The 16,181-nt window shown below is 46.2% G+C and overlaps 1 protein-coding gene across 1 annotated transcript; it reads left to right on the top strand.

The window, feature by feature from the left end:
- Positions 1–1,160: 1,160 nt before the first annotated feature.
- SIK1 (salt inducible kinase 1) lies at positions 1,161–15,404 on the top strand. Its single transcript, XM_069872412.1, has 14 exons — positions 1,161–1,331; positions 1,718–1,939; positions 3,422–3,538; positions 5,947–6,010; positions 6,208–6,369; positions 6,635–6,759; positions 6,873–6,996; positions 7,983–8,206; positions 8,446–8,595; positions 9,242–9,364; positions 9,619–9,841; positions 10,522–10,797; positions 11,332–11,563; positions 12,359–15,404. Exons 2-14 carry the CDS (start codon positions 1,793–1,795, stop codon positions 12,777–12,779), a joined length of 2,388 nt encoding a protein of 795 aa, XP_069728513.1. The 5' UTR covers positions 1,161–1,331; positions 1,718–1,792; the 3' UTR covers positions 12,780–15,404.
- Positions 15,405–16,181: the final 777 nt, after the last annotated feature.

The raw sequence follows: 16,181 nt of genomic DNA, 5'->3' as shown, positions 1-16,181 counted from the left end.
TTCTAGGGATGGGGCAGCCACAGCTTCCCTGGGCAACCTGTGCCAGAGCCTCATCACCCTCATCGTGAATAATTTCTTCCTAATGTTCAATCTAAATATTTCCCTCTCCAATTTAAAGCCATTCCCCCTCATTCAGTCACTCCATGCCCCTGTGAACAGTCCCTCCCCAGCTTTCCTGTAACCCCTTCAGGTACTGGAAGGTCGCTCTACGGTCTCCATGGAGCCTTCTCTTCTCCAGGCTGAACAAGCCCAACTCTCTCAGCCTTGTCCTCCTAGCAGAGGTGCTCCAGCCCTCGGATCATCTTTGTAGCCCTCCTCTGGGCCCCTGTTCCATGTCCTTCTTATGTTGAGGATTCCAGAGGGGATGGGCAGCTCCATCACACCTTGGAAATACCTGGGAAGGAGTATTTCCACCTGCCCTGCGCGAGGTGGGCAGGCGATGCTGCCAAGGATGGGCCACCACAGCCCTCCCTGTGCTTTGGCATTAGGAAAAAACATCGTTGTCGTCGTTGTCCCCCGCAGGGCTGCAGCCGCGCTTTCCCTGCTGCCAGCGGGGCAGTCCCTGTCCTTGGGCGTCCCACACAGGGTTGGGGGGCTGGCACCCCAGCTGGTAGGGCTTTTTTGGAGAGAGGAAATGGGGGGTGGGGGTGGTGTTCGCAGCCTCCACGTGTCCGGACCCCGCGGGCAGCGCAGGGTTAACAGCGGCCACCGCTCCACGTGGGGGCCGGCAGGGGGCGACCCCGGCGCGAGACGCGGTGCGTCACGTGACAACACAGCGCGAGCAACTCCCCCCCCCCCCCCGCCTCCGAGGCGAGGAGGAGGGAGGTGGGGGGGGGGTCGGAGAGACCCACGTGCCCCTCCCTCCCGCCCTGACGTCACCGCCCCTCGGTCTCCCTGGCGACGGCTCCATCAGCGCGCGCGTCAGCGCCCGGCTCCCCGGCAACGGCCCCCCGGTGCCCCTCCAGCTTCTCCCCGCGTCCTCGCGCCCGGGCGCGCGTCCTCCTCTGGCGTCAAAGTGACGTCAATGGGGCCCGGCTCGGCTTTTCGGCGGCGGTGGGCGGGGGGAAAGGCGGGAGGGCGGGCGGGGAGAGCGTGCGTGGGGGGCGGGCGGTGTGAGCGGGGTTGATGGTAGCGGCGGGGGCGGGGGGGGAGCGCGGCTGGGGCATCCCGCGTGCGGCGCTCCCGCCTGCCCCGCGGCGCACGCGCGCACGGACTGAGAGAGAGAGAGGGAGAGAGAGAGCGCGGCGGCAGCGCGCGCAGAGGCGGACGCTCGCGCCCAGGCTCGCGCGCCCGCAGCCCTCGGTCCCGCCGCGGGGGAGAGCGCCCGCCAGGTAACGGCGGGGAGCGGGGCGAGGGGAGGCAGAGCTAAGGGGAGGGGGCACCGGCACCTCACGGTGTTTCCCCCGTCGCGGCGCCCAGGCGGCCGCGGAGCGGGTAGGGAAGGGGACGGAGGTTAAGGGACGCCGGCGCCTCACGGTGTTTCCCCGTCGCCGTGCCCGTGCGGCTGCGAACCGGGCAGGGAAGGGGGCGCCGTCACCCCCGTCGCGCTCCCCGTGCAGCCTCGGCGCGGGCAGGGGAGGGGACGGAGGAGGGGGCGCCGCCGGCTCTCGGTGTCCCCCGTGCAGGCGCTGGGGGAGCGCGCAGGGAAGGGGACGGGGGAGCTGGCACCGGCGGTCGGTGCCGGTCCCGCCGCGGGCTGACGGTGCCCCCGTTGCAGGTGCGAAGGCCCCTCGCGGCGCGGATGCTCCCGTCGTGACCGCGGCGAGGGCTCGCCCGCCGGCCGCCCCGAGCCATGGTGATCATGTCGGAGTGCGCCCCGGCGCCCGGGCACGGGCAGCAGCGGCCGCTGCGGGTCGGCTTCTACGACATCGAGAGGACCCTGGGCAAAGGCAACTTCGCCGTGGTCAAGCTGGCCAGGCACAGGGTGACCAAGACGCAGGTGGGTACCGGGGGGCGAGGAGCAGGGATGAAGGGACGGCGGGGATGGAGAGAGCGGGCTCAGCCAGTCCCGTCGGGTGCGCGTCGGTGCTCGCTGTGGCTGTGGGTGCCTCGAGCTGTCGCGGCATGCTCAGCCTGCACGTCGGTAGCTGCTGTGTGTGCGAGAGCTTCACGTATAGGTGCAAACCAGTAGCTGCCGTGGCTTTGAGAACTTTGAGTTCTCCCGGTGTGCTCAGCCTGCCTCACTGGGTGTACATCAGTAGCTGCCGTGTCTTTGAGAGCTTTGAGTTCTGGTGGGCGCAGCCTGCCTCGGTGGGTGTGCATCAGTAGTTGCTGTGGCTTTGGGAGCTTCAAGTCTCCCGGTGTGCTCAGCCTGCCTTGTTGGGTGCACGTCGATAGCTGTGGTGAGTTTGAGAGCTTTGCATTTTCCCGGTGTGCTCAGCCTGCCTTACTGGGTGTACATCAGTAGTTAGTTGCTGTGGCTTTGGGAGCTTCAGGTTCTCCCGGTGTGCTCAGCCTGCTCTGCTGGGTACAAACCGGTACCTGCCGTGGCTTTGGGAGCTTCAAGTTCTCCTGGTGTGCTCAGCCTGCCTTGCTGCGTGCACATCAGTAGGTGCTGCGGAAGCTTCAAATTTGCCTGGTGTGCTCACCTTGCCCTGTTGGGTGCACACCGGCAGTTGCTGTGGGAGCTTCCAGTTCTCCGGGTGTGCCTGAGAGAGTTCATATGAAACGAAAACTGAGCAAGGGCTGCGCTGGCAGGCATCGTGGGATGAACACACCGATAGTTGCTGTTTGTGGGAGCTTCCAGTTTGTTCAAGAGAGTTCATGTGAAATGAAGACCTGGCAAGGATATGGGAAAAAAAAATAGTATTTCTGAGTGTTACGGTGGCTTCATTGAATTACTCCATCTAAGTTTGCTAGAGAGTTCAACGAATTCTGGATCTTTTGAAGACTTTTGATGTGGTTTTTTTTTCGTTCAGTGTGTGCGCCTTGAGGACAAAGAACTCGTAGTGTTACTTGCAGAAATAATTTATTAACGGGCATGCAACTGTATTTATATTTCTAGTGTATCGCAAAATCGTGCCGGTTGCTACGATAGAAAGTACTCTGTTACAGGAATTTGTTTTTCACTGGCATGGGATGGATTAAAAGATTTACGGAATCCTGTCCAGTGCTAATTTCTGCACTACCTAATTCCAGTGCTAATTTCTGTTCACTACCTTATATGTAATCCTTTGACGTAGAAAAGGAAAATGAAAATGTTCTGTGTTGCGAATTCCATGCAGTTCAGAGAAACAGAATCAGCTTTGTCAGGTCTGTACTTTAGAAGCTACTTTACTTGGATTTTCTAAGTCTGTGTGTGTGGAGGGTAAGTGTTGTCATTTTTCCTTTTTTTTTTTTTTTTTTAAGAGACCTTAGCAGTAAGAAGACCTGTTTTGTTAAGTATGAGGTTGTTTTATTGTATTGTGTTTTAAATCTGCAGGTTGCAATAAAAATAATCGACAAAACAAGGTTAGACCCAAGCAATCTGGAGAAGATTTATAGAGAAGTTCAGATAATGAAGCTTTTAAATCATCCCCACATTATCAAGCTTTATCAGGTAAGAGGTCAGCTTTTCACGTGCTTGTGCTCTTCTCTTAAACAAGATTTTACATCATTTTGCAGGGAGAATAGATATTGAAATACTTCTTGAAAAACACTTAAACTTTTTTAAAAGTGAAAGCTTTACTTTTAAAGCTGAAATTTGTTTCAGATCAAGGAATTATTTTCTCAACTTCTATGATTAACTTGACTTTCTTAAGTCCCCTGCTTTTCCACTTCAGAGGACTGGAGCTTCTTAGGTGCTTTTGATAAGGGGAAGACGTAAACTTATGTTTATGAGAAGAAAGCAGAGAAGAAAGTGCAAAAGTTGAGTTTGCCATAAGTGGAAGGGGGATTTAAAATCAATGTAAATCAAACCAAATCAAAGTGGAAGTCCAATCTAAGAATGAGAATTCTAATCTAGGTAGAAAAGAAAAAGCCTGTGAATGTTGGAATCCTAGATTATGTCAAAAAATTACCTATTTGGTTTTTCTATTCCAGTTTGTATAGTTTTGAAAGTGGGTTTTAAGTATGTTTCCCTTTGTAGAGTTTCATAACATGAATTTTTGTTTGGATTTATTCAGTTTTTGTATTGATGGGTATTTTTAACAGTAAGAACTTCCTAATATGTTGTGCAGAAAACAGGATCACAGCTGTCTAGTAAACGACAACTACTCTGCAAATTCAAAATATTTGGTGTAATTATCAGTTGGTGTAAGTTTCTGTTAATCATCTTAAATAGTGCCATGTGGATTTAGGAAGACGATGACGTATTGCAGTCTGTCTGGACCTGTCTGGAAGGGCAGTGGAGGGGAAGAGAGCATTAGGTGGATGAAACAGCAGGTCTGAAAGTCCATGTGCAGTAGTAAACACTATTATCAGCTGCAATCTTACCATTGTAAGCTTATAAAAAAAGAGAAAAAAGTTTAATTAATATATAAGGCTGAAGAGCCAGTAAGGCAGGTGCTTAGGGAAGGCATTATTTTCAAAGACCTTGACACACGTGAGGTGCTTGATACTTATAGTATTAACCATCATAACAAAAATTACTCTGCGTTAACATCTGACGTCATTGTTACCCATAGGGTGGTATAGGATAGACAGAACCATTCTAACAGTTCAGTTGATTTCATTTCAGTGGAATGGTGTGGGTGAAAATGCTATTTTGAAGCTTTTAGAAAAGCAGGTTAAATTCCATCTAGTTGAACCACTTCACTTGATGGAGCAAATGACGTTGGTAGTGGACCATAATTTCTCTTCAGTGAAGTTTTCTTTTCTTTGTTGTTGTAACTGATGCTTTACCTGTTTGGTGGAGACTGAGAAGCAGGGATGGAATTGGATGACATACCAATGTAGGGTGTGTGTTCTTGTGCTATTTCATCATTGTTTTAGTTTCAGCACGGGCTTCTTAATTTCATCCAGCTGGCAACTTTCCCAGAATACTTTCCTTCAGTTTTTTAAACTGGGAACCTCTCTTCCTTTGCTCCCTGTTTGTTTATTTTCATTCTGTGTGTGTGTGTACTTGTAGTGAGGGAAGGACAAGAGTCTTTGGAAAATGGTTACATGTTAGGAGTCTGGAAATTATATCCTTTGAAGTAGTACTGATGCTTTTTTGATTGTTAACTTCATGTGGGCCTTTTGCTTCCAAAACAAAGTATGTTCTCCTTGAGAGTCCCATTCCAGGGAAATGTTGTATTTTTAAAATCTGAAATGTGGCATTTGAAAGGTGTGCCATGGTAACTGGGTTTGGCTTTTAGTCCTGTTTTTTATCTCCAAAGGGAAAAATTAATGAGTATCAAAGTAAGCCGATGCTAGCTTGATAGGTGAACACGGGGCGATATATTGGTAGTTGTTGACGTGCATCAAGCGCTGCTGTTACACAAACAGCAACCTGTTGTCACTTGCATGGGAGGCTTGCCATGTCCCCAGCCAACACCAAATGGGAGTGGGGTATTTGATACCACTCTTGATTTGTCCGAGTTGCAAATATCTATCCTGATCTGAGTACCTGCTAGCCTTGAAACAAAGATGGCTTTTTATGTGAACTTTTAAGTGTCTTTAGATGTTTGAAACATCTCTAATGAATTGTGAAACTGTATCTGAATATTTGAAGGAAAGAAGAGTTAAGGGAAGTTTATGAAATTATTGAAGTGCTGATCAGTTATGGGGATTAGGTGGTATGGTAATGGTGAAAAGAACAATGGTGTGGAAGCTGTTGTATATTGTAAGTGCATAAGCATTGATTTGTTATCTTTTTCATTACCAGTTTGCTTTGAAAGAACATTGTGCCAAATGAGATGCCTTGACTGCTAGCTGCTGTGGCAAACAAATAATTGACCTGATATGTTTGAGAATATACTTAGAAAAATGAATGGAACTACACAAGTCTGCATTCTTTCCTAAGCATGTCCTCTCGTGTCCTCACAGGTTATGGAAACAAAGGATATGCTTTACATTGTTACTGAGTTTGCAAAGAATGGAGAAATGTTTGGTAAGTCCTCGCTGCTAGAGCTTAGATTTAGAAACCATGGCTTTATTGTTGTCATTCCAGAGTAATATATGTATTCTGATTAAAAATCCAAGGTTGGCGTTATCAGCTGTCAAACAGCGAGTGCAGCACTTGCAGGATTGCGAAAAATTTCCTCCAGGTGCTTCTAAGTCTTATACCTCTTTTATTTTGTCTTGCAGATCATCTGACCTCCAATGGGCACTTAAGTGAAAGTGAAGCACGGAAGAAGTTCTGGCAGATTCTTTCAGCAGTGGAATATTGTCACAGCCACCACATAGTGCACAGGGATCTCAAAACAGAGAACCTTCTGCTAGATGCAAATATGAATATCAAGTTAGCAGGTAATCAGAAATGTACTGTTACTCAATAAACAACATCAGGCACGTAGTCAAATTCAGTCTCCCTAGGGTGGTCCTGTAAGTGTATTTATGGTAACTGAAAAGATAACAGAATTTTTCTCTGAACACAAAAGAGAATAACTTAAATGAATAGGCAGAGAGAGAGAACAAAACAAAACATCTGCTGCCTTCTCTTTGTTTTCTGCTTCCTCTGAAATATTAGCATGTGGTTGAGTAATCTTACCTGAGACTTTTACCTTCATTCCAGACTTTGGCTTTGGAAACTTCTACAAGTCAGGAGAGCCCCTCTCCACCTGGTGTGGAAGCCCACCCTATGCAGCTCCAGAAGTTTTTGAAGGGAAAGAGTATGAAGGACCCCACCTTGATATATGGGTGAGCTTGACATTCATTAGGAATTGCATTTCACACTTCGTGAGGGTCTGTGGGCCTTCAACATCATTGCCTCTACTAGAATTACTCCATGCTATGCTGTTTTTTATTGACAGAGCCTTGGTGTGGTGCTGTATGTCCTTGTCTGTGGTTCTCTGCCTTTCGATGGACCCAATTTACCAACTCTGAGGCAAAGAGTGCTGGAGGGGCGGTTCCGCATCCCTTACTTCATGTCCGAAGGTGCTTTTCTCAGATCCTTAATGTTAGAAAAGGGGATACAGATAAAGTAATAGATGTCCTGTTCCTTCTTAGAACAGTGACAGATGGGACTGGTTTCGCAGCCGGCAATGACTTTGTCTTTACATATCCAGTAATTTCTGTAGGGTAGCATATAAACTTGAGAGACTGGTTGCACACATTTTCTGGGGTCTGCTTGATGGTGCATCTAAAAGGTTATTGTTTCCTTTCTTTGAGTATTTCTGTGGATTACAAAAATACTTGACATCCTAGCTGGAGAAATAATCATTCACAAGAGAGAAAAAGATTTTAATGAGTCTAGCCTGCAATGCTTAGATGGGTGTAGTTCTACTAAGATATTTTAACTGTGCAGAAAGGGTGTATTTCAGTGTGGCTCTGCTATCAAGGAGAGCAGAAAAAGTAGGGCTTAGAACTGTTTCTTGAGCACTCTAGCGGGCTGGTGAGAAAAGGATCTGAAGATTATTATCACCTCTCTCTGATTTGTATTTGAAAACAAGTGAATGTGCCTATCTTTTCAAGTGAAGAGTATTTTTTGAAGCCCGACCTTTATCAGTTATAGCCATGTACGGCTTTGATTTCCTAGTTATAAATAAATAATCAGCGTATATGGACCAGGAAGCTGTATGCGATGGAATTCTTTACTAAATTCTGACCTATTTTAAGTGGATGTAGCATGGTTAAACCTGCATCCAGTGAAAACTAGTGCTCCTACAAGGTGCAAGGCCACCTGAAACCTGCCAGTACAGCTTAATTTCCTGTAGTGACATGTTTCTTCTGTAAAATGTATGTGGACATGTCTTGTGCTGTTTTGAATATCTGGTAGTCAGATCAGACAACAGCTGCTCAGAAGCCTTAATACCTGTCTTCGTAGACATCATACACTGTTGCTTGGGAAGGTTTCTTAAAAATGACCTGGGGCTGGGCTGTTATTTTTACCCTTTGCTCATGAGTTTGTCTTTGTCATCCAGACTGTGAAACACTAATCCGACGGATGTTGGTTGTAGACCCAACCAAGCGAATAACCATTTCCCAAATAAAGCAGCACAAGTGGATGCAAGCTGACCCATCTCTTCAACAGCAGCAGTCTTTGTCCTTTTCCATGCAAAACTACAACTCCAACCTGGGTGACTACAATGAGCAGGTCCTCGGGATCATGCAAACGCTTGGCATCGACAGGCAGAGAACTGTTGAGGTGAGAAGTGCTTGCCCCTTAGATACATCTTCAGTGACTGCCAGAATGCCAGTGGTGCAGTCATGTATATGTTGTTCAGTGACTAGCCTTGATCCAGTATCACAGTTCGTAAAATCTTCACTGCCTTTCTGGATTTTTACTTATTTTTTGAGTATGCTATTATGAGGCCTTAGTGATGAGTTTAGGCTGCTTATATGCTGAGTTACCTATAACTCAAGGGTCCTTTCATTGTCTTCTAGTCTCTGCAAAACAGCAGCTACAACCATTTTGCTGCTATTTATTACCTGCTCTTGGAACGCCTCAAGGAGTATCGAAGCAGCCAGCTATCGAGTCGTCCAGCAACTGTCCGTCAGCAAAGGCCAAGGAGCTCCGAGATCAGCAATGTTGAGGTAAGGAAGGGTGTTACTTACTAGGAAGAGGTGTCTGTTGGCTCTTTCTTTCGTGCCTCTTGCTATGAGAAAATACAAGGTGGTAACTCTTAGGCTTCTGAAAAACAAGTCTGATATAAGTGCCCTCTGATAGGACACAGCCTACTGTTCTTCAGCAGGAGGCTGATTGAATGCTAATGACCTGTTTCCTGATAAGTGTCTCTGGGTCATAGTCCAGAGAATAGTCAGCCTCCAGTGCATGTCAATAATGAGCCTGAAGATTAGGCTTCTCATGGAAATTTGCCCTCTTAGGCATGTATCAGTTACACTTCTTTGTTACATACCCTATCCTGTAGGATCTTTGGAACTACTCCATGAATCAGTTTGTGTGTTTTTCTGACATTTTGTTTCTTTTCCTCACCCCCCATGCCTCTTAAAGTGTGCTCTGGGTGCCTATTCAAATTTTACTTCCAGTAAAACTGCCTGACCCGGGAGAAGGAGTTTGGTGTTTGTGTTGGCATGGGAAGATTCGTTAATTTTGATAGAAAGTATGTGGAGAAAGCTTTCACAGAAGGTGGCTCTGAAATTCCTTAAGCCTCCAGTATCTGAAAAGTCACGTGGAACTGTGGAAATGTGACAGCTTCTGTGCTTCTCTGTGTCTATCCAGATGCCTCAGGACAATCTCACTAGTGAAACCCTGCGATCATCTCTGCTCTACCAGCAACCTCAGAGCCTGATTCAGCCATCCTTGCAGGCAGAAATGGACTGTGACGTGAGCAATCCATTACAGGTTGGTGTTTTCAGCTAAACTGTTTACTACTTTTTTTTTTTTCTTCATTGTTCTGCCTATCCAAAGCATCAGGGGTTGTGACTTTGTTTTCCTCCTCTCAATCTTTTGTTTGGCTTTCGGGCATGGTGTCATAGTAGTCTCTCCAACAACATGCCTATGGGAGACATGCCACAGGGATGTGAAAAATATTAAAAGATAGTGCACAAATAAATAAAATACCCTTCAGTTTGTGATCTGATTGTGATGTTTTGCAGCCTGTGTTCTTTCCTGTGGATCCCAACTTCAACGGGCTCTTCCGGAACCGCTCCATCTCCCCCAACAGCCTGCTGGAGACCACCATTAATGAAGAAGTAAGGCAAGAGAAAGAACTGGAAGATGAAATTAAGGCATATGACCCCATCTGCATCCCTAGCAACACCAGCAGGAGGCACACACTGGCCGAAGTGACCACTCATTTCTATCAGAATGCCCCTCCATGTAAGTCTGGGAGAGACTGACTCTGTGGTTAGAGGAAAAGGACAGAGAAAGAGTGCCATAGCAGAGAAATGCCTGGGGAATATGTGCTGATCTTACTTTGACTGGAATAGGAAAGCCCAGAAAAGAGGTCTGTGCGCTGCCAGGTCTCTCTTCCCATGAATTAGCTTGGTCCTTAAGGAAGAGACATTGCATTATTGTATTTATCTAGATCACTTTGAGGCATTCTTGCAAGCAGGTCATAACCCTTCTCTGCTTGTTTCTGCTATTGTACTGAGGGAGGAGAGGACACCTTGAATTTAAAATAAGGTCATCACTAACTGTATTTCGTACATATCCAGACCCTGTGAACTAAACAAATGAGCAAAACTGTTTACAAAACAGTAATGTCCTGTCAGAGCTCTTATGTTAAAGAAATGCTGTAAGCCTGAGCCTGCAAAGCCCAGTGGTGCTGGAGTTGCTGGCAGAGCCCTGCTGGCTGGACCGGAGCCCAAACTTAGGTTATGCGTTCATGACCCCTTGCTGGAGTCAAGCCCTGTGACAACACGATTTGCTGGACACCTTTTGAGCTTGCAGCTGCTTATTAGTGCCAACGTAGGTAGGCAGAAGGCCCTGATGTCGTGTTTGTTCCTTCCTGTATTCATCTTAGGAATGCTCTTTCTCTCCTTCCTTCCCCTCTGTAGGTATAGTCATTTCCTCTTCTGCAAGTCCCACAGAGGGAACTAGTTCAGACAGCTGCCTTACTTCATCTTCAAATGACAGCTCAGTGTCCCTGAGCAGCTGTTTGGCAAGTCAAGTAATGATGGGGAGCCCAGCCACAGCTAGGATGACGTCGCCCTTCCTAGCTTCACAGTCTGACGCTCCGGTGTTACAAGCCCAGGGCTGCATGGGAGGTGCTTCTCTCCTGCCTGTCAGCTTCCAAGAAGGAAGGCGAGCATCTGATACCTCATTAACTCAAGGTAATGTCTTTCTTTATTGCTGAGGGATTGCACCTTTCCAACTGCCAGTAGAAAAGGGTAGCATGCAGGGGTACTTCCGTGCTCAGTTAGTATCATACTGAAGCCAGCCACCTGGGTATTTTACCTCTTGTATTCACAGTCCTTGAGGGAGGCTTGGAAGCTCTGAGGAAGGTGCGTAGCTGAAAGGTTCTCAGATACCTTTATGGGCAGGCTGAATCTGTATTTCTGCTGCCGTGAGTGGGGCAGCAGGCTCTGCCTTCCTCCTAAAATATGGAGAGCACAACATCGTGGTTTCTATCAGGTTTCTCCTTTGCTGTGTACAGGGGTGCAGCTCTCCCAGGGCCTGTTCCGTTACATAAATTTTATTCTGATGATAAAACAGAGGCGTGAACATGAGCCGAAGAGTCGTAGTCCCTTTTAGTGCAGTTCTCACGCAAATGAAGGCAGTTGCCCAGAAAGGCTGATCTTTAAAGTAGGTTCCTAGGCAAATGCTAAGGAGGATTAAAGTGCATTTCTTTTCCTCATGTCTCACAGGCTTGAAGGCTTTTAGGCAGCAGCTGCGGAAGAACGCTCGAGCCAAAGGGTTTCTCGGCTTGAATAAAATCAAAGGCTTTGCTCGGCAGGTGTGTCAGTCCTCCTCATCTCGGGCAGCAAGGAGTGGCATGAGCCCTTTCCAACACTCACAGCCAAACAGCTGCATGTACAGCAGCGGTGGGAGCAGCAGAGAGGGAAGGAGCCTCCTGGAGGAGGTGCTACAGCAGCAGAGGTGAGAAATTGGCCGGGAGGAGTTTTGTTGTTTTCATTGGGTTAACTTTGGTTAGGGGCAAGCAAGGGGGAGTAAACACAGCAAAAGAGGCTGGGGAGTTTGGTCACTGGGGATTCCTAGCCTCCATCTTTGCTGTGTGGCAGCAGATAAACTGCTTGGCTTCCTTTTGTGGCTTCCAGCACTGGCAAACATAACGCAGGACGTGCAGTTCCACTTAAAAATCTCGATGTCCAAATATTTGGAGGTTGCTGAATTGAGAAGTAATTTAGTACTGTGGGGGAAAACATTACTTCTCCCCGTTGCAAGCTGTGTTTTTCTTTTGTTAGTTTTGGGAATGATTCCTTTCCTTCTCTGCCTCCTCCTGTAATTTTCCCATGGCAAGGAAGTGAGACCTTGTAATTTGGAAAAGTTACAGCCCACAAAAGAGGCACAATTCCAGTGGCCTCAAATGTCATATGTGGTGGCACCTCTTCATTCCCATAGAAGCAAGATGGAAAATTGAGTTTCTGGTTTATCTGCATACGTCTCTAGAACATCTATTATTAGCAGGCCAAATGGTGACTAGATAACTTTCTGGTGATAGTTGCCCTTTCCAACATGAGGAAAAGCCAAGTGAAAACACGTTGACTTGGCATGGTCGGCTTGCTTTAATTGTACTGGCTGGATAAGGAGAGGTTTGATAGAGAGAAGGAAACAAAGGAGAGAGTTATGGTCAGGGTTAGGGGCAAGGAAGGGGGAAGAAAAACATTAAACCATTCTTCGAATTAACTTCCTCCACCCTTGGATTTTGTTCAGAATGCTCCAGCTCCAGCATCACCAGCTACTCCAGACAACTTGTCCCCAGTCCTTTCAGACATCTGCAACAAATGGCGTCCCCTCTTCTGATAGCCTAGGTACCTGCAAAGCATCCAATTCACTTCTGTTGTCAGAGCTACAAAGAGAGAACTCATTTGAGTTGGCCTTTGCTGGCAACAGCCCACTGCTCCAGCCTCATTTCTTTGGTGTCAGCGTGTCACCGGTGTCCTCAGCTGCTCACCTTTTAGACACACACCTGTACATCAGCAGCAATGTTTCTCCAGTTGGCACGACCTTCTCTCAGCAACAGAGTTTCTCTGCGCAGTCTCCAAGCTATGATGTTGTCACTCTGCAGCACGGGGATTGTGAGATGGAGGACCTGACTTCCAGCCAGCTAGGGAAGTTCGTCCTGGTCAAATGAAAGCCCCGGCTGCTACAGCTCATGCTGCTTTCATTGCAAAGAACTTTCACCACTGTTCCATGGCATGTGTGAGTCCATGGCTGGTTGGTGTCGTGTAGACAAGTGACTCTCAGAAGCAATAAATTTTGAAGTATGTGAAGAGGCTGTCTGGCTCAGAAAGCTGGCAACTGTATAGAACTGAAACAAGCAATATGTATGTCTTTTTGCTTCTACTATTCTTGCACTGAACAAATATGACTAGAAACTGAATTTTTTAAAGGAAAAATAATGATGGGGAAGGTGGGTGGGGCCTTTGTGGGGGCAGGGAGGGATGTGGTTGGGGAAGAACTCTTCGGTACTGTACTCAAGTCAGACCAATACAGCTCTGCTCTTGTACAAGATTAGCAGCTGTCAGTAGTGGTGACAGAGCAGGGAGAGGCTTTTCAAAGAAGGGACCAGAGCCTCCCTTTTTCGCAATATTCATTTATGGGTTTGTGAAGATGATTACCTCTTTTAAACAAGATAAACAGAAAACCAGTGGCATGCAGCATTATGTACTCATAGAGGACAGAAATGGAAGTATTGCCATTTGTTGGTTGTTTTTTTTTTTCTTTTCCTGTTAACCCTTGTTTTGTTTAAAGGAACCAATGCCCCCATTCCACACCTCCCAGATACATACACTTTAAATGAAAACTGTGAACTTCTTGCTTGATACATCAGCTGGAAAAGCTTAAAAAGCCCTTCTAATTAGTACAGAGGCAAGTAATGCATTGAAAAAGTATCCCTTGATATCAGGATCCCAATTGCATAATATCTGGTCTTTTGCAGGGTCGTTTGTTCAGGGGTGATGCGTGTGTATATACATACACATGTGTGCACACGTATGTTTTGTTGGTCTGAATAATCTTTAGGAAACTTTTTTTAAATGCTAAGTTTTTTTTCATATTCTTGCAGAGGCACTGAGGAGGGAAGCATTAGTACTGGTAGGGTGATGGGAAGGGTTTTCTTTTTAAAAAGCCCTTCTGGAGGTTGCCTATAAAGTCACCTGAGGGGTATTTCTTAGTGCTGCACATTGTTATTTCCGCTGCTAATTATGTTTTTATGCATTTCATTATCAGGGTCCAAACAGAACTGACTCTTGGGGAAATGTGCAATATTGAGGTTATAATTATATACTGACGAAGACAAAAGGAATAGGCTAGAACAGAATTCTACTCTTATCAGAGTACAGCTATTTCTGAACAAAACTGTATTAAAAGTGAGTAAAACAGCACAATCTTTGGGTGTTTGTTTTTGGTTGGTTTGTTTTTGGCATATTAGCAAAATGAGGTTTTGGATTAGATAGGTGTTTTTTTTCATATGGTTTTTAATGCTGTATATGTATATAAATAGGACGCAAAAACCTATGTAACACTAGTTGTTTTTTATATTTTGTAATACGCTTATATTGTGTTTCTGATATAAACCCCGCTCCCTTCCCAAGGTAAAGTGTGACTTCTATTGGTATCGGTAGAAGTTACGCTTAGGTATACAGGGGAGAACAGACTGTGCTCCTACAGAAATTAATCGGGTAGAGCGTTCAAACTTTGGAAGCAGATGAGCAAACAGTGAGCCAGCTTGGCTGGAAGCTGCCATCTGATTGTCAGAAAACAGCTGCATTCTGTCTAAATGCTTAAAGGACCCATCTCCCTAGTGTGACACAGGGTGCCTTCGAGTTACCTAGGCTTCATGCAACCTGCAGTATTATGCATTTGCAAATAATATAGATACCTGTTTTCTTGTTTGTTTTGTTGGGTTTTTTTTTTTGTAAAAAAAAAAATGAAAAAAGCCAAAGATCGACCAGGTTAATTGGTGGGAGTAGGAAGGGTTGAAGATGTCACGTGTCTCTGTCTGTGGCTCTCCATAAATGACCTCTTTATCTGTGTGTGGTATCTGTGTGTCTATATCTCTGCATCTCCAACTTGCCACTGCTGCTATGTGGTCTGGAAGCTTCAAAGTGAGAGAAAACTGCTCGAGTTGAATTTCTGTTAATGAGTGGTGCCTTGCAGCAGAGAAAACACCAAAGTCTCATGCTCATTTGTAGTGGTTTGGAAAAAGAAAAAAGAAAAAAACTAAACAAAAAAAGCCACAAAAAACCCCAAAAACCCAAAAAACAGATTGCGTGGAGATGTCTGGAAAGGAGGGCAAGAAGAAGCCAGATCATCACAAACCAGCAACTTTGCCTTCAGTTTTGTAAGGAGTAGCACATACCCAATTTCCTCTTTGATATTTGTTTAATGCCATGGATCAAAAGGCCACAGATCATTTTGTTTCCTGTCCTGAGCAATGATGAGCACTTTACTTTGATAGTATTTTTTTTTCTTTTCCAATTGCTGTAGAACCTCATTGGAATTATTGCTGGAGCAAAAAGAGGTCATTTTAAAAGTCTGGCGGTTTTTGTAGGTATCCTGATAGTGCTGTTCTGCAGACTGCAATGCAATAGGGTATTTAAAGACACTTCGTGATTGGTTTAATTAAGATGTATAGTTTATTTTTTATCATGGCTGAACAATCATTTTATTTCTTACGTTAAAATGAGAGGTGTACACTAAAATGATTAGTTGATGTGTTTTATTTAATATTTAAATAAAAAATGTTTTAAAATCATTGTATTGTGGGGTATTTTATCCTGGTGTATACGTACTTATGACTCGCATAGTTAAGACTCATTTTAAAGCCCAAGTCCATAGGACATTACTGACGCTTTCGATTACACACTAAATGAAGAGGAACGGCAGGCTCACAAATCTGATAATGGGATATTGAGCCTTTTGCTGGTAGGCAATCTGTCTGAATCTAACCCAAGTCTGTAGTAATCGGGTTATAAAATCTGACAGTAAGAGAGGGGTACAGAGTGAAAATGGTCAAGCGTGGTTTAGTCATTACCAGATGAGCGCTCCATCCGTGTCACCTTGGTCTGAAAAAGGCCCCAGCCAGATTAAGGCAGTGATGGAAAAAGAGCAAAGGGCAAGAGAGAGGGATGGAGAGGTTGCAGGGGTGGTAACTTTTTCTCCTTTCAAATACAATTTTAGAGTTGAAAAATATTGTAAAGGTACAGGCTTAGCTGGCCTGGGAAGGTGTAGAGTGCTCACTGCCCTGCCCTGTGGAGATGCCTTGGCTAGCTTTGAACAAGCTGAGGTTCCTGCTGTGGCCGTGCAAGTGGGGATGCACCTTGGCTCTAGCGAGAGCCCCCAGCCTGTCCCCCTGTGAACTGGGGCAGTGACACTGAAGCTGGTGGAGATGTTGCTTACCAAGTGTGGGCTAGGGAGGGAAGGGCCAAAAGGAGCCAAATGGGGGGTGAGTGGCAGGAGGCTTTAAGGGGAAGGGGCTGTGGGGCCATGCTGGGGGGAGCACAGAAGGAGGGACCAGCCTGACTGTGCCGCT

This window comes from Phaenicophaeus curvirostris, chromosome 1, assembly GCF_032191515.1.
Source record: "Phaenicophaeus curvirostris isolate KB17595 chromosome 1, BPBGC_Pcur_1.0, whole genome shotgun sequence".
NCBI lineage: Eukaryota > Metazoa > Chordata > Aves > Cuculiformes > Cuculidae > Phaenicophaeus > Phaenicophaeus curvirostris.
The sequence above is the reverse complement of the archived record's forward strand: the minus strand, read 5'-3'. Positions and strand labels throughout refer to the sequence as shown.